The sequence below is a fragment of the Artemia sp. Qi Xiang Cuo genome, chromosome 20 (assembly GCF_049724085.1).
Source record: "Artemia sp. Qi Xiang Cuo chromosome 20, ASM4972408v1, whole genome shotgun sequence".
Lineage (NCBI taxonomy): Eukaryota > Metazoa > Arthropoda > Branchiopoda > Anostraca > Artemiidae > Artemia > Artemia sp. Qi Xiang Cuo.
The window spans coordinates 53549941-53577526 of NC_142813.1; the positions used below are offsets into that span (position 1 = coordinate 53549941).

A 27586-nucleotide genomic window follows, 5' to 3' on the forward strand; every position below is an offset into this window, starting at 1 on the left:
GAGCATCCCTTTCATAAGAACCATACATGCCGTTAGAACATAACTTAGAACGCCTTCCCCTGTGGCCTGGGGGGTTCTATTGACACCGGATTTTTTCTTATCCTACCTTTGAACTATTTTTAAAAAAATATCTATCTCAAAATTATCATCAGATGGGTTTTGAACAAGAAGGTGTGGGTGGGGGGAGGGGGGCTAGCTGCCCTGGGATCTCTTTTGATTATTAAAAAGTGAGCTCGAACTTTCAATATCTAATCACATGAGCCCCCTCTGAAATTTTGACGAGCATCCCTTTCATATGAACTATTTATGCCCCTGGGCATAACATACCACGCTTGCCCCCGGGCCCTGGGGGTTGTGAAGACGCCTTGGTTTTCCTTATCTGACTTTTGCGCAATTTTTAATTTAATGGCTATTTCAAACTTTTTATTGGATACATTTGGGGAAAGAGGCGTTGGGAAGGGGGGCTAGTTGCTCTCCAATCTCTTGACTCTAAAAAACTAAACTAGAACTTTCAAATTCCAATCAAATAAGCCATCTCTGAACTTTTAAGAGCATCCCTTCAATAAGAACCATATATTCCCCCAGGGCATAAGTTACAACGCCTGCCCCCGGACCCTGGGGGGTTGTGTCGACACCGGAATTTTCGTTATATGGTCTTTGAACTATTTTTAACAAAATAACTATCTTAAAATTTTTATTGGATGCATTTGGGAAAAAATGTTTTTTTTTTGGGGGGGGGGGAGGCTGGTTAACCGCCAATATCTTTTGACTCTTAAAAAGTGAACTAGAACTTTCAATTTCCAATCAAATGAGCCCTCTCAAAAGTTTACACGAGCATTCCTTCCATAAGAACCACCATAACTGTGGTGGGGGGGGAGTGTCCTGCTCAAACATATAATTTCCAGAACTTTCAACTACGTTGAACAAAATGGCTATATAAAAATTTTGATTGGATGTGTTTGGGGAAATGGTGGGCGTGGAAGGGGTATCAGTTGCCTTAGAATCACGTTAGACTATTAAAAAGGGAACTAGTCATTTAAATTTCTAATCGATGCCATTTCTGAAGTTTCTATGACAACGTTGTCAATACAAAACCTTATATGCCCCCAGGGCATAACTTACAACCCTTGCCCTGAGGGCTGTAGGGGGGGGTGTCATTCTCAAAGACCTAATTTCCAGAACTTAAAACTAAGTTGAACAAAATGGCTATCTAATAATTTTTATTGGATGTTTTTGGGTGAAAGGTCGGAGTGAGAATGGGGTTATCTACCCAGCTTGCCTTCCAATCATTTTTGACTATTGAAGAGGTCACGAACCCTTTTAATTTCCAATCCAATTTGACTTTTTTGAAGCTTGTACGACAACTTTTTCTATCAAAACCTTATATGCCCCCAGGGCATAACTTAAAACCCTTGCCCTGAGGGTTGTGGGGGAGTGTCCTCCTCAAAAATATATTTTTTATCTGGAAATCAATTACGGTGAACAAAATGGCTATCTCAAAATTCTGATTGGATGTGTTTGGAGGAATGATGGGCGTGGGGTGGGGGCTAGTTGCCTTCCAATCACTTTCGACTATTAAAAAGGGCACTAGCCCTTTGAATTTCCAATCGAATGAGCCTTTTTTGAAGTTTCTACGACAACGCCTTCTATAAAAACCTTATACGCTCCAGGGCATAACTTAAAACCCTTGCCTTGAGGGTTGTGGGGGAGTGTCCTCCTCAAAACATATTTTCTATCTGGAAATCAACTACGCTGAACAAAATGGCAATCTCAAATTTTGATTGAATGTGTTTGGAGGAATGAGGGGTGTGGGGGGGGGGGGTAGTTGCCCTCCAATCATTTTCGACTATTAAAAAGGGCACTAGAACTCTCGATTTCCAATCGAGTCAGCCCCCTTTGAAGTTTCTACGACGACCCCTTTCATATGAAGTGCCTCTGGGGAAAAAAAAAGTAAATAATAATAAAACATTGGAGCCGTATGGCCTTTACTATAGGCAACGCTATAGCGTTGCTTCTAATAAAGACATGCATAGATCGATCAATGCATGAAGTTGTTATTTTTTAAGACTCTCATGAGACATAATCTAATCATTTTTTTCGTTCATTTAAGAAATATAAAGTTATAAGGGTATTTTTCATGAAATGTACTAACTTATCACACACTTAATGAATACTAATGAATAACCATAGACAAATCAGTTTACATGAATGTAAAATCAAGATGGAAAAAACAGTGAGCCACAATTTTGTTCTTTCTGAAAAATAATTGATTTTAGGTTAAAATAAACGTACTGTCTATCTTAATTACTTAAAATAGATATCATTGGTGAAACATCAACTGACATCCTCTTGAAAACTACAAAACTGTTGTTCTGGTGATAAGTAAAGTAAAGTAAAGAATACGGCATTGGACTTTACAGTCCCTACTGGCGATTCTGATCTCCGTTTCTTGGCCCTTCAGCCAGGAAGTGCAATGGGGTGTTCCAACCATTTTGTACTTTCGCACACCCTTCCTGTTTACCTTCCCCAGATTTCTCCAGGTACCCATTTAAAGCTGGGTCGACTCTGGCTGAGCTTATAGGGACACGCCAGTGACCCACGTCCCAAACCAAATAATTGAGTACACTAGGATTCGAACCCTCGTCCTCTCGGACAAGGGATCCTAAATCCAGCGCACCAATCCACTTGGCAAGGTAACTCAGCAATAAAAGTGCCAGTTGAAAGGTAGTTTGTTAGATGGGCCATTTAGACAAGCTGCGAGACTGTTTTTCCAGCATCTCAGAACTTACCATAACATTCGCCTTCTGTTACATTGCTCTTCATTGACATAATAATAACATTGCTAATATCATTGCACATAATAACATTGCTCTTCTGTTAGACGTAATAATGTCTTCAGTCAAGACGCCATCTTCTTTTTTCTCCGTCTGATGCGACGTGTTAAAACTAGATTTTAAATTATAGATTGCTAAATTATAAATTGCGTGTTAAACTATAGATTGCTGCAACTTACTTGTTTTGGAGTAGCTTCTTGTATTTGAGGGACTGAATAATTCTGGTATTTCGAATTCAATATTCTTTGTGAGAGTGTGATTAGGCAGGTTTTCAACTGAGGGTGGTAGTTTGTGGTATTTGAGACACTTTAACAATTTACGGCACTTGTTGATTAAATGGAACACACCCGAGAAGTGAAGTTAGGTTAATCCATAATGAACTGTAACCTTCATATAACGGTTAATTTGTATAATAATGTAATTTAGGTTATATATTTGCATCTGGGGGGGGGGAGGGGGGACTAAAGTATTTGGACAGCGCTCCTAACCTACCCTCCTAATGGTCAAATATATACCCCAACTATACAAGTTCAATGCATTCTATCACCCATCACTTGTCATTTTGGCTATGAAACAGGTTTTCTGAGATCTAATCTAAGCTTAATTCTTGAGTGTGTTTCTTTTAATTAACAAGTACCCAATTTATTTTCTAAGGTATCCTGTGCTGGCGTTACCTCATTACATATGCGATGGTAGGCGAAAATTAGTTCTTGTTTTTTTCTTCGTTTTCTTCTTAAAAGGAAAACTATCCAGTTACTGTGCAAGATTTATCTTTTGATTCAACTATAAAGTTTTCCTTTTTAGGGTGTAAATACTGCTCTTTCAAAATATTTTTTTGGTACTCACGGAGACAAGAAGTTAACAATTGATAAGTTTCTTGATTTTCAAGAGCAGTTGCGAAAGGAAATATTGACATTAGAGGTATGTTCGTAATTTTTGATATTTTTTTTTTTTAGAAAAATAGAAATGTTGGCGTAATAACAGTGAGATTTACCAAAAATGGAAGATCGTTATTTAGGTAGGAGATGATCCAGAATATCTGTAGTCCCTCCTTCCCCAACTTTGGATAACGCAACCGCTCTTCGACTTGTCATTCTTTTTTTGGAAATTTCTGGGTTTTTTTGCGAATTTGGCAACGCTGCTGATTATATTCCAAAAATTACAAAACACTGATATATTTAAAAGTTGTCTAATTAGTGTAACTGGCGTACACTGGACTCGTCCCTATCGCTAGCAAGTGTGATTTGAGGTAAGGTAATTTAAGGTAATTATAAATTTTAACGGAAAGTGAAAAATATTTTTTCTGTTCAGGGAAGTCCCACTTATCTGTTCGTACAAAAATTAAGATTATAATTTGGGTAGAGGAGAATTCAAGAGATCTGAAGTCCCTCCTCCCCAAACTTTAGACAACACCACTGGCTTTCGATGTACCCTTCTTTTGTTTTTTCCTGTGTAGTCATATTTGGCAACACTGCTAATTATATACATTTCTAAATTAAATAACCCTGATATTTTTCAAAAACAATCTGATTGAAAATTTTGAAGAAAAGTTTTCTTCTCTGTTTTATAAAGCTCTTTGGAACTGCGCTTTTCAATAATCTGACTGCCATTTTTTTATTTTTTTTTTTTTTTAATCTGCCGGACGAATTTGGTACGTAGGCTTATTTGGAACAATTTTTCAAAAATTAGTCGCATAAGCTAGGAAGCAGTAATTTTCGTAAACTCCAACTTTAGCGTGGACTTTAGCATCGGGGCATTTGTGCCCATACTACCTTTCAGTTATCGAGATTTTAAGGATTTCCCTTAAACTCTTTATAATTTTAAACAACTCACCTATTTTTTTTTTATTTTTTTTTTTTCCCCGCGTCCCATGAATTATATGGCTGAAATTTAGATGGCAAAACCAAGGGACCATGTTGGAACTATCGTGACCTGTGGGTAATAGCTATGGGACAATTTCTATTTGATTAAACTTAAATAATGACGAAGATCACGCTGTCTTTCCTTATATATAGGGAATTTCTAAGGAAATTTCTAAGGAATATCATAAGGAAATTTCTGAAGGCAATGAATACATCTTCTCTGTACTGAAGACAGTACACAGAAAATACATCGTCATCTTCTTATAATTTTTAAGACATAAGGCAGTGATCATTATTTACGTCAAGTTGATAGGGCGTATTTGAACAAACATATTTTTAATTTTATTAATTTAGGCGGACAAGTGCTAACGTTATTAGTCAAATGTAAAATCTTAAGCTGAACTGGCCAATCATGTTAAAGAACAACAAAGAGGGAAAACACAATGAAGAAACAAACAAACGAGGCGTCTTCAGAGCAGAAGAAACAAAGATCAAAAACTGAAAATAAACTAAAAACAGCCAATATTAATATCTACAATTGTTGCAACAGATCTACATAGGTCAGTGTCACTAATAGAGTTACTTCAATGAGAACACCAAAGCAGCTGGATGAAATAATATAAAATAAAAATGAAGTTAATTATTCTATTGCGAAATAATCCTGTTGTTTGTTACCATTGACGCAATTCTCCTAGGTCTCGTATTTAATCTCGTCCCCTGGTGATTTTTCAAAAATGTTAATACCCTCATTAACAAATGGTTCACTTTTCAGAAGAGTATTATAAATTGGGTCAATATTTATATCTCCTGTATCTCTATTTATGGAAATATTTGCAAACATATGTTTTTTTTTTTTTTTATTTCAATAGCCTCCCTCGCCCATTTATTAAAATTGCTAACGATAGAATGTTGCAGAAAGGATAAAATAGTTTCCTAAATCTTTGAGGCACAATTTCCTTTTAAACGCTTTTTGAGAATCACAATTCACACATAAATTACAGCTAAAAATATTAAACGACTTTATTAAGGACAAAATCACAGGAGATGTGTCATTGCTTCAGAAAGGAAATCTTTAAAATTTTTCTGTCGCAGAATTCGTCCACGGATCCTTTTTTGCAAATGTCTCAGAATAAAGAGGAATTTAGTTCATCATGATTCTTGTCGGTAAAGGAGAGGCTTAATGAAAATTTACAAGGTTGAAATATCAATTTCGAATGATCAACCCAGTACATGCTCTTAAGGGCAATCCTGGACCTGCAATTTTTAACCTTTCATCTAGAAAACCTAGCATTAGTGAAGAGAAAGTGTTAGAAGGCGATCCAAAATTCTCATTTTTGGTCTACATTTGGTCTACGTCCAAAAATGTCCACATTTTTCGAATCCTCTCTCGACAGATGTAGTGCTGTTTTCTATAACCCCGACACAGATAGATCTTGTATGATTAATGCTCTTTTCAACACTCCGAACACAATGACAAATTTTATGACGCAGGACCACTGAGCAGGGACGTAATTTGCTACGGGACAGGGGGGGGGGCAACTGTCCCTTCCAGAACTCGTTTCCCCCCTCCCCGACCCCAGTCCCCCCCGGTAGAATTTTAGTTTCCTCAAACATCTTGACAAAACTAAGATAAGCCTGCATAATTCATGCATCCACAGAAAGGGTCAGTTTTCTTTAGTATTTTTTTACCTTAATGGTACTTTATGGCTCATTCTTCAGTTTTCACTGTCATTTTCCCTTGATTTTGGAAAACTGGTTCCAACTTTGGTCCCCCCCCCCCCGCTTCATGATTTTGACAAAATTACGCCTGTTGCCGAGTGACCTTCATAGAGATTCATCAATAATAATCACTGAAGCCGTTAAACGCCACTCATTAGTTGTCGTCAATGAAATCGATAATGATTATATTCTCTGTCTTCAGAAAATTCCTCGCTATCTTTATATGATTTCCCTTCCTCATGTCCCAGAGGTCAGATTTATCCTAGGTTCTGAAAAGGCATTACTTGGTCATTAACTGTTAATTCTGATTAAGTTTGACTGATATGCAGCAAATCTTTTTAATAAATACCATGAATACTTGAATTTAGGTACCTTTTACACCCTCTCCCTGCCCCATGGCGGTCTCGGGCCGCCGAAAAGCAAAACTTGGATATTAGGTGCTACATCCCGTCAAGTTTGGTTGAAGTTAAACTAGCTCTTTTGACACGTATCCTGATGACTAGAATTTTCCCTAGATGTCCAGATTTACCATGTACATGCACCGAAAAGGCACTACTCGGAAATCAGTTCTCATTTTACATAAAATTTTCTTGAAATTCGAAACTTTGTTCAAATTCGACAAGCTGTTAATTTAAATGTCTTAATTACAAAATTATTGCCTCCATTCAACTTTGCCTCTATAGGGTATAGAGGTTTACAGACCTCTGTAGAGGCAACTTTGCCTCTACAAAGGTTTGTCCCTATAGAGGTAGGATTGGACATGGATCCTAGCAAAAGCAAAAGTAGTGCCTTAATTTTTTTTTTTTTTTTTTTTTTTTTTTTTTTTTTTTTAAGGGTTTGAGTCCAATCCTAAAAAGATTGCCAAGTTGTGTTGCTCTGCAACTCCGACTCGTGAGTCACAGTAGCTGCAACACTTCATGGAGTTTTGGCACCAGAGGCCTAGTGTATTTTTATTTTGAGGAAAGATCGAACCTGCTTATCTCAAAAAATTTCGGTCAATTTTCGAGGGATCTTAGATTTGAGTTAAAATAAATAATTATTTCCTCTTGATTCTAATGTTTTTTGGTTTGTTGTTTTTTGGTTTCATTTTAATTGTAAACAGTATGGAGAAAGCAAAATTAAATAGGTAGACTTCTCGGAAATGCTGCCGATATGTGCAAGTTTTCAGAGGCAACGCTACGGCGCTGCCTAAATAATAAGCTATTTGCCTTCCATATACTACTCCTTTTTTCACTCGACTACTTCCAGTATTCGGTGGTGTGATAAATCTTGTAGGGGGCTTATTCAATTCAAATTTCTAATGCCCTTTTAAGGGAGGAAAGTGATAGGGGGCAGTCAGTCTCCCTCCCATGCCCTTCTCTGTTACCGACCCCCCCCCCCCATAACCCTCTTGATATTGTATCAAATTATTGAGAAAGCTGTTTAGTTCTGAAATGACGAAAGGTCAAATAATTGTGATCCCTCTATCGAAACCACCCCCTCTTCCTCCCAGCCAAGGGACAATGGTCCTAAAAATATGTAAATTACGCATTGCCCATAACTGGGTTTTAGGGGAAAAGGCAACCTTTTTGGATCTTGGCTCTACGATCAGCTGAGAGTTCTTAGAGATCTTTTGGTTGGTCATTATTCACAGAGTTTCCCAGGGGGATGGGAGGAATGGGGATGAGGAGGGGACCAAATTGACCTTAAATTTTGGTTTGGTGGAAGGAGCAGAGGTACATCAAAAGATGTTATGTGTATCTAGCTCATCGATATGTATCAGTAATTTCTTGAGAATAGCTTGATGCGTCAAGCTGAAACTTTAAGGGAATATTGAGAGGTGGGGGCGGATAACCAAGAAACAAACAAAAAGACATTCAAAGACCGTGACAAGAAAAACCGTCTCAAAACTCCACCCACAAATTCTAAATTTAACCAGTTATTTTTTTAGAAGAAGACAATAACTTTTGGACAGAAAATAGAAATTCCAGGGAAATTTCTCTCCTACGATTACTCTTAGTCTCCTCTCCTCTTAGTCTTAGGATACTAAGGGACCTCTAATTGTGCAACAAATATGAGCGCAAGACAGAAAATTACAGTCATATTTTTACCTTAATAGATAATCAGAGGTTTGGGTATCTTCTAATAATAATTTGCCCGGGCCCCTTTCCCCCTCACAAAAACTCGAAAATCATGAGCAGAAGTTCTTTTTTAGATTTATTTAAACTTTTATAATCATAAAAGAATGAAAAGGGCAAAATCACATAGGCAGACTTCTTTTAAATTTCGTATCCAGGCGATAACCATGAATAATAAATAAGTACCACTTGGCAATTGGCACTTACACCCCTTGGTGTTCTGTTCGGCAAGTGGTAGGCTTGTATATATGTAATTATCGCTGTCGCTTTTCATCAAGGTGCAGATTAATGTGAACTTCATTTTCGTTTTTGCTCTTTAAAGGCATACGTACCTGACATCAGTCATATGAAAATTGTTTGCTTTCCTAAATTGAGGCCCTAAACGAATTTTACCAAAGGCTTGGCCAATCTAGATCGTTTTTCATTAAGCCAGGAAATGATAGTGTGCCAATTTCTCCAAAAATTATCGAACGGTTTACGAGAAAAGAGTAGCCATAAATAAGTATATATACAATTACTGCTTACTTAAAGAGAGTAGATATTTTTTAGTATTGATAATAAATAATTTTTTACGTTTCTTTCTTTTAGTTTAATCGTAAAAAGAATGAAGATGGAAAAATTACAGAGGTAGACTTCTCCGAAATGCTACTGATATACGCTAACTATCCAGAAAAAATCAAGCTAAGAACCAAGAAGCGAATAAAAAAAGCATTCAAAGAAAGTGGCGAAGGCATATCTCTTGAAGATTATTTGAATTTCTTCCACTTCCTCTCAAATATCAACGATGTTGATACTGCATTGACTTTTTATCATGTTGCTGGAGCAGCCATCGATAAAGGTAAGTTTTGTGTATGGAACTATCGAGTAATAGAAGATGGAAAGGTCAAACATTTTTTATTATAAATCTATTCTATCTGTTTTGTGCATGTAGATTAAAAGTTTTAAGTTAGAGATATGAAACAGACAGTATGATTGACTCTAAAACTATTCTGGCAGAATAGTTTTCTAGCAGTCTAAACTATTCTGGCAGATCCAATTGTCTGGCAATCTTAACTGTCTTGCAAACGCGTTTACACTTAGCATAAGATAAAATTTATTTCCAAAAAATGAGTAATCACAAGCCCAGATTAGCTGAATTCGCACTTCAGAGTCAGCAAACACTGCAAAGAAAAAACCAAATATGATAAGGTTGGTAAGAAAAGGTAAGAAATATGGTAAAGGTAAGAAAATATGGTAAAGGCAAGAACATATTATAAGGTTGGTATCAAAAGGGTTAAAATATGATGAGGTTGGTAAGAAAACATATCAAAAAGGTTGAAATTGTTAAAAAGAATAAAACAATAAATCGCATAATTTATAACGGAATTAAACCGAATAAAATCACGAAAACAATTTAGTGGTATGAGAAAAAAATGGGGCGCAATTTAGTAAAAAAAAAAGATTACAAGAAGAATGTTCAAATTTTCCAAGATACATATTGCACAGTTAGTTGTAAGGGGGGGGGTCACCTATTTAACATATCAAGCAGAGGACGGGAGGAAAATTGATTTTCCTTCCTCCCTTGCTCTGGGGAGGAGCCATCACTGCCTCGAGCTCCCTGCTAGAGGCAGTGGTGGCGAAATTCAAGGAAAGTTTTGACCTTCTTTCCTTGAGAGTAACCAAATTGGCTCTTTGTTTATAGAAAATATAAGGCACTTTTATAAAAGTTCCTGAAATATAAGGGGAAGATTCTCAAGCAATACGATTTGGGACATTTAAACTTCTTTAAGGACGTTAAGGAAGGAAAGAGGGAAAGTTTGCTGACAGTTAGATAGAAAAAGGTGAGGTTTAGTGTGGCTTTTGTGTTTTGTCTCATCAAGACGAAACTGATAGTTGCTTATAGCATCCTAGCAGAAGTTGAAGCAGTTACATTGTCTCATTTCACGTAACAATTTGTGAAAAACTTAGTTCAAAGATTGGTAAAATATGTGTGAAATTGAAGGAAAAGCTTGGTATCTAGCAACTGTAAAAAAAGTCAGCACAGTATCCATTAGCTTTCCAGTATCATAGCTAAAGTGGATTCACACTCCAAAGCCGTTTAATTCTGTTTTAATTCTGTGTTTTGTGTTTTAATTCTGTTTTAATTCTGTTTAATTCTTGTTTCGCATTTACCTCATCTTTCTCCTATCTGGTTCTTCTATTTTTTTTCTCTAACTGTAATAAGCTCAGTGGTGAATCTGGTCTCTCTTGTGGCCGGGGCAAAATTTTGATTAGTGCCCCCCCCCCCCATGTCTCCCACAAAAATTTTCAGGCCAAATTAAAAAAAAATCAATTATTAACGAAATCATTTTAGTTTTAATGGTTAATTAATAGTTTATGTTTTAATTATTTTTAATCAACAATTTTAATTAGTTATTTATTATTAATTTAATACCACGTAATTATTTGTAATATTTAATTTATTTTATTGATTTATTAATTATTTTCATTTATTTAACTTCACCTTCGCCCTCTCCTGTATTTTAGTAAAATAAATTTCCAAAAACTACAAAATAATCATAACCGTTAGATTATTTATTTGCAATTTTGCAACCTTATAATCTGCACCCAGGGCAAGTGCCCCCTCTGCCCCTCCTCTAAAACTGCCTCTGAGTAGGTGGGAGGCTCGTCGAATGTTACTTAAATCTGTGAAATAGCTTTGAATTTTTTACTCCATAGACTTACAACGATTGCATAAGTAGAAAGCATACACTGACTAGTCAAACTTCAGCATTTTACCCAAAAGTGGACGAGAAACGAAAGCTTAAGTCATCAGTTATTTCAATGAGACGCTTTATGTTTTTTCTATTGTCACGTTTCTATTTGATTAGTGCTTTTTCCCAATTTTTACGTTACTCCGCTGTGGGCAGGGTAGTATCCAGGATTTTTATTTAGGGAGGAGGTACAAATGGATTTTTTAGGGGGGGTACAAAAAAACTTTAAGGCATGAAAAATGTCTTTTTATTCATTTTTATTACGTTTTTACGAGTCAGATAAACATTTTGGATGGGGGGGTTCGAACCCGCCCCCCTGGATACGGCCGGATACCCCCCCCCCCCCGGATACGGCTTGGTTGTGGGCGTAACCCGTCTGCTGTTATAATGTGTTATAAATAAATCAGACTGGTAAAGAATAATTTATAAGTTCTTGGTAACGGGCACTGAACACTGATGAGAGAAGAAACTTCGGCAGTTTGACATTTGATCTCAATTAAAATTACTAGTGCCACAGACTTTGCAGCGTTACCCGGCAGAATTATCGGTATTTAGATTTTTTTTTTTTTTTTTTTTTTTTATTATTATTATTATTATTCAATTATGGATCTGTTGCTATAAATTTAAATTTATTCAGATCTTACATGATTTTTTTTTTCAAAGAAACCAGATTCATTCGTTTTGATACTATTTGTTATAAAATAGATAGGGTAAATTTGGAAGGCAGAGCATTGGTTGATTAAAAAATATACACTTATTTGACTATTGTATTGTATACGATTTACGTATAAAATAGGCCAGCTTTTGTTTTTAAGCTATTTTGTTGGTTTTTAAATAATTTAGATTAGATAAGTGTGCAGATTAGATAGATAAGATAAGTGGATAGATAAGATAATTAGATAGATAAGATAAGATAGATATTCGATAGATAAGATAAGATTAGATAAGTGGAGGATTTAAAAAACGTACTCTAAATAAAGATCGTGCCGTTTAGCAAAAACGCTCTTTCTTTGCTTCTTTTTTGTCCAATAAAAGGCAGAAGTAAAAAAGCGATCTAACTATTGAATAAGGTTTATATTTACATAATTAAGTGTGTCATTTTGATAGGCGTAATAATTCTACCATTAAATTTTTAGAAATTATGCCGGTTCTTTTGTTTTTGAACTGTTTTTATTTGTTATAATATAATTTAGATCAATTTAGTATGCCGAAGATAGACGGGTTTAAAAAATGTACTGTAAATACGATTTTTCCGCTTTTGCAAAAGTAGCTCTTTCATCTTCGGCCCAATGGAAAAAAGGGCTTTAATTGTTGAATAAGATTTATATTTAAGTTTGTGATTTCGATAGCTCTGAATATTTTCACCTTTTTTTTTATTTTTCTTTCCTCTCTGAGTTTCATTTGTCATAGCTCTGAATATAAAATTTTAAGAAAGCTGGCAGTTTCTTTCTTTTTCATACATTCTTGTTTTCATTATAAAATATTTCAAACTAAGTTAGTATACTGAATACGAGCAAGTTTAAAATATTATCTCTTAAGGCACATTTTGTTGTTTTTGTAAAAGTGGCTATTTCACTATTGATCCATTAGGAAATATTCAATAAAAAAAACAAGTTTTTTCAACTGAAAACAAGGAGCAACATTAAAATTTGAAACGAACAGAAATTATTACGTATATGAAGGGGGTCGCCCCCTCCTCAGCACCTCGCTATTTACGCTAAATTTTTTTAGTTCTTTTAAAAAAGCGTCTTATTGTTCTAACTAAAGGGTCCTTGTGTTTCAAAGGTCATTCTTAAGGAATTGGGACAAAATTCAAACTTTAGAATAAAGAGCGAGGTGTTGAGAAATATATAATGAGTCTTGAGTAATAGGCTTGAGATTGTCTGTGCAGGATTTCGACTCTTGTTGATGAAGAGCATCGCCAAGTGCTGAAAACTATGTTGTAAACAAGATGGACCCAGGATTGCACAAAGCCTCCATTCATTGAGGTCCCTGAGACTTCTTGCTGTCCGATTCTAAGCCGGCTTCAACACTTCGGTATAGACTTGAGAAGATATGTGATCCCCGTCTTGCCCTGGTATCTGGGATCATTGCTTTTCCTGAGGCGAAAGTACTTTCAATGATTTAAAGAACATGAAAATTGGAACTTGGAATGTTACGACGTTAAAAAATGACTATCGTATCTACATTTCGACAGATGAATTCAGACGACTCGAACTGGACTCATTAGGAGTTTCAGAAACTCATATCCCAGGGGTAGGAGGCATGGAATTAGGTGATATAGAATTTGTTTACTAAAGCAGGAAGGATGGGGTACATAGACAGGGAGTAGGGCTGATGATGAATAAGGAAGCTGCTAAGTCTTGTTTAGGCTGGGAAGGTATTAATAATAGAATACTAATTGCTCATTTTATGACTAGAAAGTTCAGGGTATCAGTTATAGTCGTATACGCCCCTGTAGAACCGACTGAAGGAGATACTAGTGAGTCAGATGAATTTTACTTAGAGTTACAGAAGCAAATAGACAAGGTCCCAGGTAGAAATATGATGTTATTACTGGGAGATTTTAACGCCCAGGTTGGTAGAAATAGGGATAGATGTTATCCCAGCCTAGGTAAATTTGGTGTAGGAAAAGAAAACAGTAATAGATACAGACTTTTGCAATTTTGTAGGTATAACAATCTAGTTATAACCAATACGGTGTTTGGTCATAAAATGGCTCATAAGTTAACATGGTATTCACGTGATGGTAAGACAGCAAACCTTATTGATTTTGTTATAGTAAACCGAAGACTGGCAGGATCAATACAAGATACTTGGGTATATAGGAGTGCTGTTTTTGATGTTAAAAGCAAATATCACCATCTACTAGTTTCTAGGGTTAATTTAAAGCTCAAATTTCAGAAGGTTAAATACCTCCCGGGAAGTTCTGATGTTGGTAGACTTCAGGATAAGAAGTTGAGAGAAACTTTCCAGGACCAGCTGAATACTAAACTTCAGAGTTTAAAATTTGATAATGTGGAAGATGGTTGGAATTATTTTAGAAAAATAATTTGTGAAGTTACTGAAGGTGTATTAAGGAAAAAAGCTAGAACTGCAGCTAAGAATATTAGTGAAAAAGCTTTATGTTTAATAGAAAGGAGAAAGGACTTGTACAAGAATTAGCTGAGTGATAGATCGTATGAAAACAAAAGAAATGTAAAGAAAGTGGAGAAAGTATTAAAATATGAACTAAGGACATGTGAAGTGGAGGCCCTGGATAAAATTGCCGAGTATCTGGAAGATGCAGCTAGACGGCATAATAGTAAAATATTGTACTGGCACGTTAACAAATTGAGAGGGAGTAGTCAATCCGGACTTGTCCCAGTTAAAGATAGGAATGGGGTTGCACTTAGCGATAAGGAGAAAACTAAAGCGAGATGGGCCGAACATTTTAAGAACCTGCTTAACCGAGATAGAGTTGCAGGAAAAAATACAGAGGAAAATGAAAAAGTTTGTGATACCTTGGATGTGAAGGAAGATTTGTTTTGTGAGGAGGAGTTAGCAACTACTAAAAGGATTAAAGAATAATAAGGCTCCAGGCGCTGATAGGGTGGTAAATGAGTTTCTTAAATATGGTGGCTCTGAGGTTAGAAATAAGTTACTGAAGATTATGAATATGATTTTTGAAAAAGGGGAAGCACCTAACGATTTTAGGAAAACCTTAATTAAGCCACTTTATAAGAAAGGTGATAAAAGTGAGTGTGGTAATTATCGAGGCAATAGTCTGGTCTCTGTAGGTAGCAAATTACTTAGTAATATGATACTTTTTAGACTGAGAGATGCCGTAGACAAAGTTTTAAGAGAAGAGCAGTGCGGTTTTAGAAAAGGTAGAGGATGTGTCGATCAGATTTTCACTCTTAGGCTAATAATTGAGAAGTGCCTGAGTTTTCAAACACCTTTGGTCCCCGGTTTTATAGATTATGAGCAAGCGTTCGACTCTGTTGATAGAAGAGCTTTGGTAAAGGTTTCATCCTCGTATGGTATACCAGACAAATACATTAAAGTGATTAGTGCTATGTACGAGAATAACACCGCTGCGGTTAAGGTAGGAAATGAGGTTAGCAGCTGGTTTTGTATTAAATCTAGATTTAATCAGGGTTGTGGTCTATCCCCCTGTATATGGATTATTTTGATGGACTTTGTTTTAAGGAGCACAGGAAAGTCAATGGGAGACCACGGAATCAAATGGGGAGGAAAAAGTCTCCTGGACTTGGATTATGCTGATGATTTAAGCATCCTAGATGAAAGTGTGAGCAAACTGAATGAAGTTTTAGAGGTTTCGCGAGTTCAGGGTGGTAGAATTGGTTTGAAAATTAACGTTAGGAAGACTAAGTCACTAAGGCTAGGAATAAGTGAAGATGAAAAGGTGACGTTGGTTAATGAAAAGATTGATCAGGTGGGCAGCTTCACTTACCTTGTTAGTATTATTAGTAAAGATGGTGGGAGCAGTGAAGATGTTAAAAATAGAATAGCCAAGGCTCAGGGTGTTTTTTCAGAGTTAAAAAAAGTCTGGAAGAAATGGAAGATAAGTCTGCAAACCAAGATTAGAATATTAGAAGCAACAGTGATGACAGTGGTCAAATATGGCTCTGAAGCATGGACGCTCCGAAAAGCGGATGAAGATTTGCTAGATGTTTTCCAGAGAAATTGCTTAAGGATTGTTCTGGGTACCCGGCTGACTGACCGTATTTCCAACAATAGGCTATACGAAAAATGTGGCTCAATACCGCTCTCTAGGGCTATAATGAAAGTAAGGTTGAGGTGGTTAGGGCACGTTGTGCGGATGAAGGATGAAAGATTGCCGAAGATTGTTCTTTTCGGCCAACCATCTAGGGCTAAACGGAAAGCAGGTCGTCCCCGTTTGGGGTGGGAGGACGTCATAAAGAAAGATTTAAAGGAAATGGGAACTTCGTGGGCGGGTGTAAAAGGGGAGGCTTTGAATAGATTGGGATGAAGGAGAAGCGTGCGTAGCTGTGTTGGCTTCAGGCGGCTTGGTGCTGCGGTGAGTTGTTAGTAGTAGTAGTAGTAGTAGTAGTAGTATAATTTCTGTTCGTTTTAAGTTTTAATATTGCTCCTTACTTTCAGTTGAAAAAACTTGTTTCTGTTATTGAATTTCTGATCGTTTCTTAAATAATACAGGAAATCAGGCCCTACCTCCAAGGAGAAACCCCCTCCCCACGGAATATTCTCTTGACAATTCAATCCCAGTGAAAATTTACCCCTGACAATTACTCTTAACCACTTGGCGCGCAAAATTGAGACGAAAAAGAGAAAGCAAGACATATAAAAGGAATTTTGTATAAGAGTTCTGTCAAATTCCTGCAGCGTATAATTTCCCCTGACAAGTTCACTCCTTGGAAACTTCCCTTCCCATGGAAAATTTTCCCGTGGAAAACCCCCAGCAGAAAATTTGCCCCCCCTCCCCTCACCCGAAAATCTTTGCATGTCTCCCAATGAAAAATACTCAGCGTACGCAATGAAAAATTTTTATAACTTATAGACCTTTCCCCTGGAACTCTGGGGGGGGGAGGTCATTTTGTACCAAAAGGCATAGTTACTGGGCCTTTCAGCTATGATGAACAAAATCGCTATCTCAAAATTATGATCGGACGATTTTGAGAAAGAAGGGGCGGGGAGGGTGCCTACCTGCCCTCCAATTTTTTCGTTACTTAAAAGGGGCACTAGAATTTTTAATTATCGTTTGAATAAGCCCTCTCCCAATATTCTGGGACGATACGATCACCCCTGGGGAAAACAAAAAAAAACAAATAAACACGCATCCGTCATCTTTTTTCTGGCAAAAAATACAAAATTCCACATTTTTGCAGACAGGAGCTTAAAACTTATACAGTTGGGTTTTCTAATACGCTGAATCTGATGGTGTGATTTTCATTAAAATCACTTAACTTTTAAGGGCTGTTTTTCCCTTTTTTCGAAAACCAGGAAAATTTTCTCAGGCTTGTAACCGTTGATAGGTAAGACTAAACTTAATGAAATTTATATATTTGAAATTAAACTGTTCGTGGTAACGAACTGTAAGTAAGGAGCGAGCCGGCTCAATAGTAACCGAAACTCTAAAAATCGGAATTTAGATACATCAAAAGAATCAGATTGTTCGGTCGATTTCAAATATATGGATTCCATTGATTTATTCTTATGCACAAGAAGTTACGAACCTGAGAAAATTTGCCTTATTTTCATAAAAAGGGGGAAACAACCCCTAAAAGTCATAGAACCTTAATGAAAATCTCACTATCAGATTCAGTGTATCAGAGAACCCTACTATAGAGGTTTCAAGCTCCAGTCTGCAAAAATGGGGAATTTTGTATTTTTTTTGCCAGAACAAAGATCACGGATGCGTTTTTAATTGTTTTTTTTTTTTTTTTTTTTTTTTTTTTTTTTTCCAGGGGTCATTGTATCGATACAGTAGTCCTAGAATCTCGTGAGAGGGCTCATTCGAACGGAAATTAAAAGTTCTAGTGCCCTTTTTAAGTGACCAAAAAATTTTGAGGGCAACTTGGCCCCCTCCCACGCTCATGTCTTTGAGGATGACTTAATCCCCCACTGTTCCCGGGGGAAGGACTGCAAGTTATAAACTTTGTCCATTGTTTACATATAGTATTGGTTATTCGGAAGTATACAGGCGTTTTCAGGAGGAATTTTTTCTAGTGGGGGGTCGGGGTCAGAGTTGGGGTTACGGGGGAGGATCTCTCCATGGAGGATATTTCCTTGGGGGAAGGGCCAGATTTCCCAGCATTGTTTAAAAAAACGATCAGAAATTAAATAAAAAAAAACCAGTTTTTTTCAACTGAAAGTAAGGAGCAACATTAAAACTAAAACAAACAGAGATTATTAAGTATATGAGGGGGGTTGTCACCCAGTCAGTAACTAGCCCTTTATGCTAAAGTTTTTTTTAGTACTTTCAAAAGGAATATCTATTATAATTAAACGGCCTTTGTGATTCAGGGGTTTGTGATTTGAACAAAATTCGAACTTTAGCGTAAAGAGCGAGATATTGACTAGGGAGCGAACTCCTTAGTATACGTAATAAAAACATACGAATATAGAAATTCGTTACGTAGGTTAATTCGTAAGTTACGTCAGAAAAAACTTTTGAGAAAGCCAATTAGCCAAAAAAAGGAAAATTAATATGCGAATTTCGTTTTAATTATTCATGTACGGTGAGCCAAAATCAAAGCTGCATTAATTCAAAAACGTTCAGAAATTAACTAAAAAAAACAAGTTTTTTTTTAAGTGAAAGTAAGGAGCGACATTAAAACTTAAAACGAACAGAAATTATTCCGTATATGAAAGGGGCTGTCCTCTCCTCAACTTATCGCTCTTTACGCTGAAGTTTGACTCTGTCTCACAACTTTATTTTTTAAAACAATAACAAACTTTAGCTTAAAGAGCGAGGCGTTGAGGAGGGGACAGCCCCTTTCATATACGGAATAATTTCTGTTCGTTTTAAGTTTTAATGTCGCTCCTTACTTTCAGTTAAAAAAAAGTTGTTTTTTTTAGTTAATTTTCAGAATAAAAAGCCGATTCTTTTGATTTATCTATTGGTATCACAATTCCATTTTTTAGAGTTTCGGTTACTATTGAGCCGGGTCGCTCCTTAAGTTCGTTACCACGAACTGTTTGAAAAGTAAAGAAGGCATTGACCAGGTTTATAAGATTTATATTTGTATAATTAGGTGGGTCATTTTGACAGATGTAATAATTGTACCATTAGGTTGTGTAAAGTAGGAAGATTGTTTCGTTTTTAAACTTGTTCATTTGTTACAGAATAGTTAGACTAGGTTGGCATGCAGAACGTAGCCCAGTTTAAAAACAGACTCTGAATAAAAGTTGTGCCACTTTCGCAAAAATGGCTCTTTCAGTTTTGGCCCAATAGATAGCAAAAGTAAAAAAGCTATTGAATTATTGAATATCTGTGTAATTAAGGGTATGAATTTAATAGGCGTAATAATTCCAGCATTGAATTTTTTTAAAACGGGAAGATTCTTTTCTTTTTTTTAATTTTTTAATTTGTTATAAAATATTTTAGGCTGTCTAGTATACAGAATGTAGGCTAGTTTCAAAAACCTCGAAATAAAAAATTGTACCGTTTTGTAAAAATTGCCCTTTCTATTTCGGCCCGCAAAAAGCAAAAGTAAAGAAAGCATTAAAAGGCTGGACAAGATTTATATTTGTCTAATTGAGTTTACGATTTTGATTGGTGTCATAATTGCAGCATCAAATTTTAGACTATTTATGTCTAAAATTGATGACAATATCATCAAATATTATAAATTAAGACCAGAGTCGACCCAGCTCTGAAATAGGTACCTGGTGAAGTTTGGGGAAGGAAAGCAGGAAGGATGTGCGAAAGCACGGAATGGCTGGTCCCCAGCCCCCATTGCACTTCCTGGCTGAAGAGCCCCGAAACGAAGATAAGCACCGCCGATTCGGACCTTGAGGGTCTAGTGCCGTCATACTTACGTACATCAAACTTTATGGATGTAAACAGGTTCTTTTATTTTTAAATTAGTTTTATTCGCTCTAAAACATTTTAGACTAGGTTAGTATGCAAAGCATATGCTAGTTGAAAAAATAAGCACATCTATACATGTTGGGCCGTTTTGCAAAAACCTATTCCATATTTGGCAAAAGTAAAGAAGATTAAAGCAAATGAGTGAGGGTTTTATATGTAGTATTAAGTTTGCGATAGGTGAAGCTAGATGGCACTGGTTGTTTTTCATGAGAAATAAGCGGGAATTTCCTCTCTTATCAGTTTGCCGTTTGTTCTTTGTTAATAATACTGTTTGTCCATAAGTAAAATAAATTTGAGAAAATAGAATATAATGAATATAATAGTTAAGCTGAATTGTAACGAGAATAGCAAATAATAAGATAAAACTTAGTGCAAAGAAACAAACAATAGAAATTCACAGCCAGTGAAAACAAGGAAAAATCGTAAATGTTTCGGCCGAGACCCCTTACTCTGCTGCCCTCCTTGCGAAAGGAATAAGAATATTGACCGAATCCCACAAAAAGAAATAAAAAAAGAAGTGAAGTGGAAGTGAAGTTTAATCTTTTGAAGTCTAAAACGAAGTTTATTCCTTTCTGGATAAAAAAAAGAAACAAAATCCAAAGAAGAACGAAAAGAAACAAAGGAATTTTGATACCCATAGATATATCAAAAGAATCAGATTTTTATGTTGATTTCAAATATATAAGTTTCATTATGTTTAATGGATGCGTGTTTATTTGCTTGTTTGTTTTGTTGTTTTTTGTCCCCCAGGGGTGATTGTATCGACCTAGTGGGCCTAGAACTTTGGAAGATGGCTCACTCTAACAGAAATGAAAAGTTCTAGTGCCCTATTTAAATGACCAAAGAAATTGAAGGGCATCTAGGCCCCCTCCTACGCCACTTATCTTCCTAAAATCGTTCAATCAAAATTTTGAGATAACTATTTTGTTTAGCATAGTTGAAATTCCCAATAACTATGTCTTTGGAGATAATATGACCCCCTACAGCCCCTGGGAAAAGGTATAAGCTACAAAATTTGCCTATTGTTTACGTACAGTATTTGTTATTGGGAAGTACGCATACATTTTTAGGATGGGGAGGGGAGGACGAATATTCTGCTGGGGGTATTTTGAACGAGGAGAATTTTCCACCGAGAGGGAAGTTTCCAGGGGGTGAACTTTTTAGGGGAATTTTTCTGAATTCCTTTTTTTCTTTATATGTCTTGCTTTCTCTTTACCGACTCATTTTTAAATGTGCGGTAAATTTTATGTCCGGTGTAAATTTTCAAAGTCCAGAGGATATTTCCGTGGGAGGGGGATTTTTCCCTGGAGGTTGAGCCAGATATAAGTGTCGAACAACATTAGCGTGAAGGGCGAGGTGCTGAGGAGGTGGCAATCTCCCTTATGTACGCAATTACCAATTTATCGACGGCGAACTACATTTTTTTCAAAATATGTTGGTGCTTTTTTTTCATGATAAAATTCGTAGAACTAGGTTGCTAAAAAGCTATTCGTTCATTTGCCTGGATCAAACAGTTCGTGGTAACGAACTGTAAGTAAGGAGCAGACCGGCTCAATAGTAACCAAAACTCCAAAAAACAGAATTTTGATGCCAATAGATATGTCAAATCAATAAGATATTTATGCTGATTCCAAATACATAAGTTTCATCAAGTTTAGTCTTACCCATTAACAGTTATACGCCTGAGAAAAATTTGACTTCTTTTTGAAAAAAGGAGAAAACACCCCTATAAGTCATAGAACTTTAATGAAACTCACACCATCGGATTCAGCGTATCAGAGAACCCTACTGTAGAAGTTTCAAACTCCTATTTGCAAAAATGTGGATTTTTTTTTTAAGAGGTGATCGTATCGATCCCGTAGTTCTAGAATATCGTAAGAGGGCTCATTTGAACGGAAATTAAAAGTTCTAGTGCCCTTTTTAAGTGACCAAAAAAATTGGGGGGCAACTTCGCCTCCTTCCACGCTCATTTTTTTCCCGAAATCACCCAATCAAAATCTTCAGATAGCCAGTTTTTTCAGCACAGTCGAAAATCTAATAAATGTGTCTTTGAGGATGAAATAATCCCCCACAGTTCCCAGGGGAATGGCTGCAAGTTATGAACTTTGCCCATTGTTTACATATTGCATTGGTTATTGGGAAGTATACAGACATTTTCAGGAAGGATTTTTTTCTGGTGGGGGGGGCTGGAGGCGGGGGTTACTCGGGAGAATCTTTCCGTGGAGGATGTTTCCCTGGGGAAAAGGACATATCTATGAAGGGGGCGCCGGATTTCCCAGCATTATTTAAAAAACGATCAGAAATTAAATTTAAGAAAAACTAGTTTTTTCAACTGAAAGTAAGAAGCAACATTAGAACTTAAAACGAACAGAAATTATTACCTATATGAGGGGGTTCGCCCCCAAGTGTGAGCCAAAATCAAAGTTGAATTAATTCAAAAACGTTCAGAAACTAACTAAAAAAAAACAAGTTTTTTTAACTGGAAGTAAGGAGTGACATTAAAACTTTAAACGAACAGAAGTTATTCTGTATATGAAAGGGGCTGTCCCCTCCCCAACGCCTTGCTCTTTACGCTAAAGTTTTTTATTGTTTAAAAAAATAGAGAAAGTCAAACTTTAGCGTAAAGAGCGAGGCGTTGAGGAGGGGACAGCCCCTTTCATATACGGAATAATTTCTGATCGTTTTAATTTTTAATGTTGCTCCTTACTTTCAGTTAAAAAAAAATTTTTTCTTTAGTTAATTTCTGAACATTTTTTAATTAATTCAGCTTTGATTTTGGCTCACACTTGGTGGCGAACCCTCTCATATAGGTAATGATTTCTTATTGTTTTTATTGTATAATTTTTTATTGTAAAACGAACAGAAATTATTACGTATATGAGGGGGCTTGCCACCAAGTGTGAGCCAAAATAAAAGCTGAATTAATTCAAAAACGTTCAGAAATTAACTGAAAAAACAAGTTTTTTTTAACTGAAAGTAAGGAGCAACATTAAAACTTAAAACGAACAGAAATTATTCCGTATATGAGGGGGCTCGCCACCAAGTGTGAGCTAAAATCAAAGCTGAATTAATTCAAAAACGTTCAGAAATTAACTGAAAAAACAAGTTTTTTTAACTGAAAGTAAGGAGCAACATTAAAACTTAAAACGAACAGAAATTATTCCGTATATGAAAGGGGCTGTCCCCTCCTCAACGCCTCGCTCTTTACGCTAAAGTTTGACAATTCGCAAGTAAAATTTATAAAAGAATGACTTCTCTGGAAAGGGGGGCTTCTCTCGTGTGCCCACTCCTTAGTATTTTGTCAAACTGCCAAACCAAAAAACTGCTATAAATCTTATATTGAATCTTTATCTTCTAGTCACAATGAAGCATGTTGCCAGAATAGTCGCAAACGTGAATCTTTCGGACCATTTGATGGATGTAGTATTCGATGTATTTGATGTCAACCGTAAGTAGTTTTGCTCGTTACGTTAAATATGATTTGCTGAAAACTCTAGGGTTTTTTCAAACCCTGAAAATTTAAAAACCCTGATATATCGACTTGATTTTCTTTAACACTGAGCCCAAATAGCACCCCCATCCCCAACCCAAACATGAAAGAAGAAGCTATACAGAAATCAGATCAGCTTTTGAATTGTTTACCGTTTCTCCTGCTTTTTGAAAATAAGTCAATCTACGGCACATCTGTCAAAACTTACTTTCCTTTAATAGTGGACCCTCCGAATAGCATCCCCCCCCCCCGTGCCAAATGAAAAAGGATGTCAAAACAATTACTAAATGGGATTTTGGCCTTGCACCAACTTAAACTGATAAAACCCTAAATGTGTAAAGCTCTGTCTTGATTGATTTAAAAGCTTGTCTTAATCAGCAAATAACAGTAATGTCCCTGCTCCATCGTAGTCACATCTATCGATAAAGAAAGCCAAAGATTATGAATGACAAGTTAATTTTCTTGACTTTAGCGTCACACTTGTATTTAAAAAGCAAAAAATTAAAATTGCAAAAAATTAGTTTAAAGAGTTTGCGCCAACAGTAATTTGTGTCCAACTGTTCTCTATGAATACTAAGCCTTCTTAACTTTTGTCAGATTCCTCACCCAGATAGAAAAACTGCTGTTCTAAGTTTCCATCTTTTCTAGTTTTAAAAATTATGCCTTAAAACCTTGACTCTGATTGGTCAGTCAAGAATTCTACGCTTGAAAGATTAACAATGTTCAACTCGACAAATTACGGACGGCGAACTTAATTGGCGCTGTAGTCGCGCGTAATTTTGATTTTATCAACAAGTGTCGCACGGGTATAAGGAAATCCTTCATATTTGAACAATAATGTGAATAAGGTGAACAGCTCTAATAATACTAAAGTAGAACAGATTTCTCTTACCTTTTTGATCTTAGTGTTGAATACCCATGAACAGTTTTTGAAAATGATCAAGAATAATGGTTCAAGAAATTCAGAAAAGGAGGGATTCTGTTCCAATCTTCTAGTATCCACTAACAAGGAGACTAACACAGAAAAGGAAGGCGTTGGTGTTTCTTAGTCTTCTTTATGAGTTTAAAGATAAGGTGAATTTGCTCTCTGCAATTTGTATATAATGTTTATACGGTGCTCCATATTAAGAAGTGGAATGTTTTTATTGTCAAACAAAACGGGGCTTGCGTATTTAAAGGTATTATACGACATAATATATTAATTACTTTGTTACTTTTTAGGTGGGACTAGAGATGAAATAAGTCTCAGTTTGCATTATTTTTAGTCTCTTAGCGTTGGAAGGCTGAAGTGTTTGCAGCTAATGGAGACAATATGTTCGTTTCTCATTTTTCACAGGACAACCTACAACTTTGTACTTAGGGGATTACAATAATAAATTAGCTACCCCTCAATTTTTAGCATCACAAGCTATTAGTTTCCAATCCCTATGAAGGTCGTAGCAAAGAGAAAAGAGATTACTTTATTGTAGGTCTGAGGTAAGAATTGTGTTTTAATTCCATTGGCTTACATCTGTGGCGTATGTTCTCCAGCCAATCACAGTGTTCCTTAACCGTATATCAGAAAGGGAAGCCCCGCCTTGTGTAAAATTTTAAGCCAGCCATGAGAACAAAAAGTCTTAATCACATTATTTTTTACAAGTATTCCCTTGGTTCTCCTGTGGCCACATTCGTAATTTTGTCTAATGGTCTAATGGGCTAATTATAGATTTTCCTTTGCCGTTACCAATTTCTTTTGCGTTAAATTTTCAAATTATGAGCGCAAAGTTACATTATAAGTGAAATATGCCAGTGGACCATCGTATTTCAGTGGTCCAGATGGCTGCCTAGTTAGCTGGAGGCCGGTCCTCGATTTCACAACATCTTACTCCAACTCCTACCGTTTTTTTTATAGAAAATACCCATTATTTTTCATAAATTTCCATAATCAGGTTACAAAACTCGTGAATAAGTTTAGTACTGTCACTGGGAAATATACTCCATAATTCTTATATAGGGTATAAGTTTACAATGTAAAGTTTAGCTTACCATATAAAAGGTTTACCATATAAAATATATTTCAAGTCTGTAAATAATATGTAAGTGTGTGCATATTTGCAACAATATGGACATATGCACATTGCATCCATTTTTTTTACTACTAACGCTACCTAGGTAAATAAAAGTAACCACTCGGCCAATTTTTTTGGTACCAAACATCATGTATTGATCCTCATATATTCCTAACTTAATCAATGTAGCCTTCATGCTATTATTTTTCAAACCTAGTCTTGCACTGAACTCCTAAGACCTTTAAAACTCCCATATTTAAAAAAAATTATAAATATTTAAAAATATTTTTTATAAAAAATATTTAAAATAATTATAAATTAAAATATATTTAATATATAAAAATATTATATAAATATTTTTAAATATATTTAAAAATATTTAAAAATATTTTAAAAAGCTAAAAAAAAAAAATTACCAAGAACACTCAAAACATTGATAAAATCTGAGTCTAGAAGAGTTTTACCTTGTCATTTATACCGTACTACCCATGTCCTTGCTGCGTTCCCTGAGACAAAATTAATTAAATAGTCAAATTAAATAAATTAATTAAAATATAAACAGGGATAAAGCACAACCCTGCTCAGCTCTTGTTTCCACACTGAACTAATTACTATCCTCGCTATCATCCCCACACTCACAAAATTTCCCAAGTTTTTAATATCCACTTTGCAACTCCTCCTATTTTATTTTCTAAACAACTTCTATGCATGACATCCCTCCCAAAAATTTTCCTTCTGCGTACCTTCAGTTTTTCACAATAACACATAAAATGTTATAAATCTTCATACTCCCCGCACATCGGACAAGTGAAGGGACCACTCCGTACCTTAACCCTCCCTAAATACTTTCTTCTCCCCCCCCCCAAACGGCATAAAATTTCCCCTTACTGATAAAACCCATTTTAAAGTATCATTTTGGAGCCCAAATTTTAGATATATTTCTTCTCCAAGACTTCTTTAATTTTTCTATATATTCCAAGGATTGCAATCAATCCTGTTTCCACCCCAGGTCCAATGCCATCAGTCCACCTGCCTGATAGCCCACAATTGTCTATTATACTCTTAATTTGCACAGGCCAAGGATCTTTTCTTTTATCCAAAAACATTTAATTGAAAGCAATTTTTGTTAACCGATAATGTGGCATAGCAATATTTTTTCCCAATAACCTACCATGCGTACTAACCGTTTATTTTTTAAGCTAAAAAGATCTAGGCCACCCTTTATAACAATGCTATAAACTTATTATCTAAACCTATTAATCTTTTAAAATAATGTAGCTGTATCCTCTCCATTTCCACCCTCCTTTCGTGTCCCCATATCTCTGCCCCATAATGTATAGCAGGTTCTATTCTACTTGCAAAAATACGCTTATTTCTAAAACTTGTTTACCAGCTATTAGCACCCGAGGCCTTTTCAATTTTTTTTAGTATCGTCTCTAATTGCAGCATCTCTTACATCAATAAGTATCGTAAAACCCATCTGTTTACTTCCTGAATTCAAGAAAATACTTCTTTAATTACTACATTCAGCCTTTTCTTATAAAAGGGTTTAATTAAAGCTTTTCTACTATCACTGCTCATTCCCTATTTATTATTTATCATATTCAGTATCTCAGTTCTAACTTCATCTCCGCCAAATTAAAAAAAAAACGATTTACAATACTATCAGCCTCTGCAGCCTTACTATTTTTCAACTGGAACCGTTTGGACTGATTGCTTCTGTCCCCCTCTCCCATTTCTTAACATGTCAGTATAATGCCAAATTGCTATGCCATCTCGATGTTTCTTCCAGGTAATTGGCAAATTTAAAACATCAATTTCGTATCTCCTTAATATGTACTTTACTTCATTGTTATTTTCCTTATTTCCCTTATCTGCTCGCAACATCTATTATTCAAGAACTTTTTGTTCAAAACTCTTCTCTCTTCTACCAAACAGAAAGAATTCTGTCAATATTTTTAGCCATTTCTTCGACGCATGACATTCTCTGCTATGTCACAAATCAGTTTTTCTGGCTTTCCTCATCTTCTCGCAACACATAGCACTCAGCGACTTTTTGTACAAAACTCTTGTCTCTTCTACTAATCAGAAATAGTTTCTATTATTATTTTTGGCTACTTCTCCCCCGTTTGACATGCTATGCTTTGTCACACAGCAATTTTCCTGAGTCTCTTCATCTGCTCGCAACACCTATAACTCAGCTGCT

The 27586-nt window shown here is 35.8% G+C and overlaps 1 protein-coding gene across 3 annotated transcripts in view; it reads left to right on the forward strand.

The window, feature by feature from the left end:
- Positions 1–27586, forward strand: part of MICU1 (Mitochondrial calcium uptake 1) — a 127498-nt gene that overhangs the window by 92391 nt on the left and 7521 nt on the right. For all 3 annotated transcript variants that reach the window (XM_089106330.1, XM_089106329.1, XM_089106331.1), the window contains 3 exons: positions 3639–3755; positions 9121–9370; positions 23201–23290. In XM_089106330.1, the coding sequence (XP_088962456.1) occupies positions 3639–3755; positions 9121–9370; positions 23201–23290 (457 nt within the window). The remainder of the gene's footprint in view (positions 1–3638; positions 3756–9120; positions 9371–23200; positions 23291–27586) is intronic.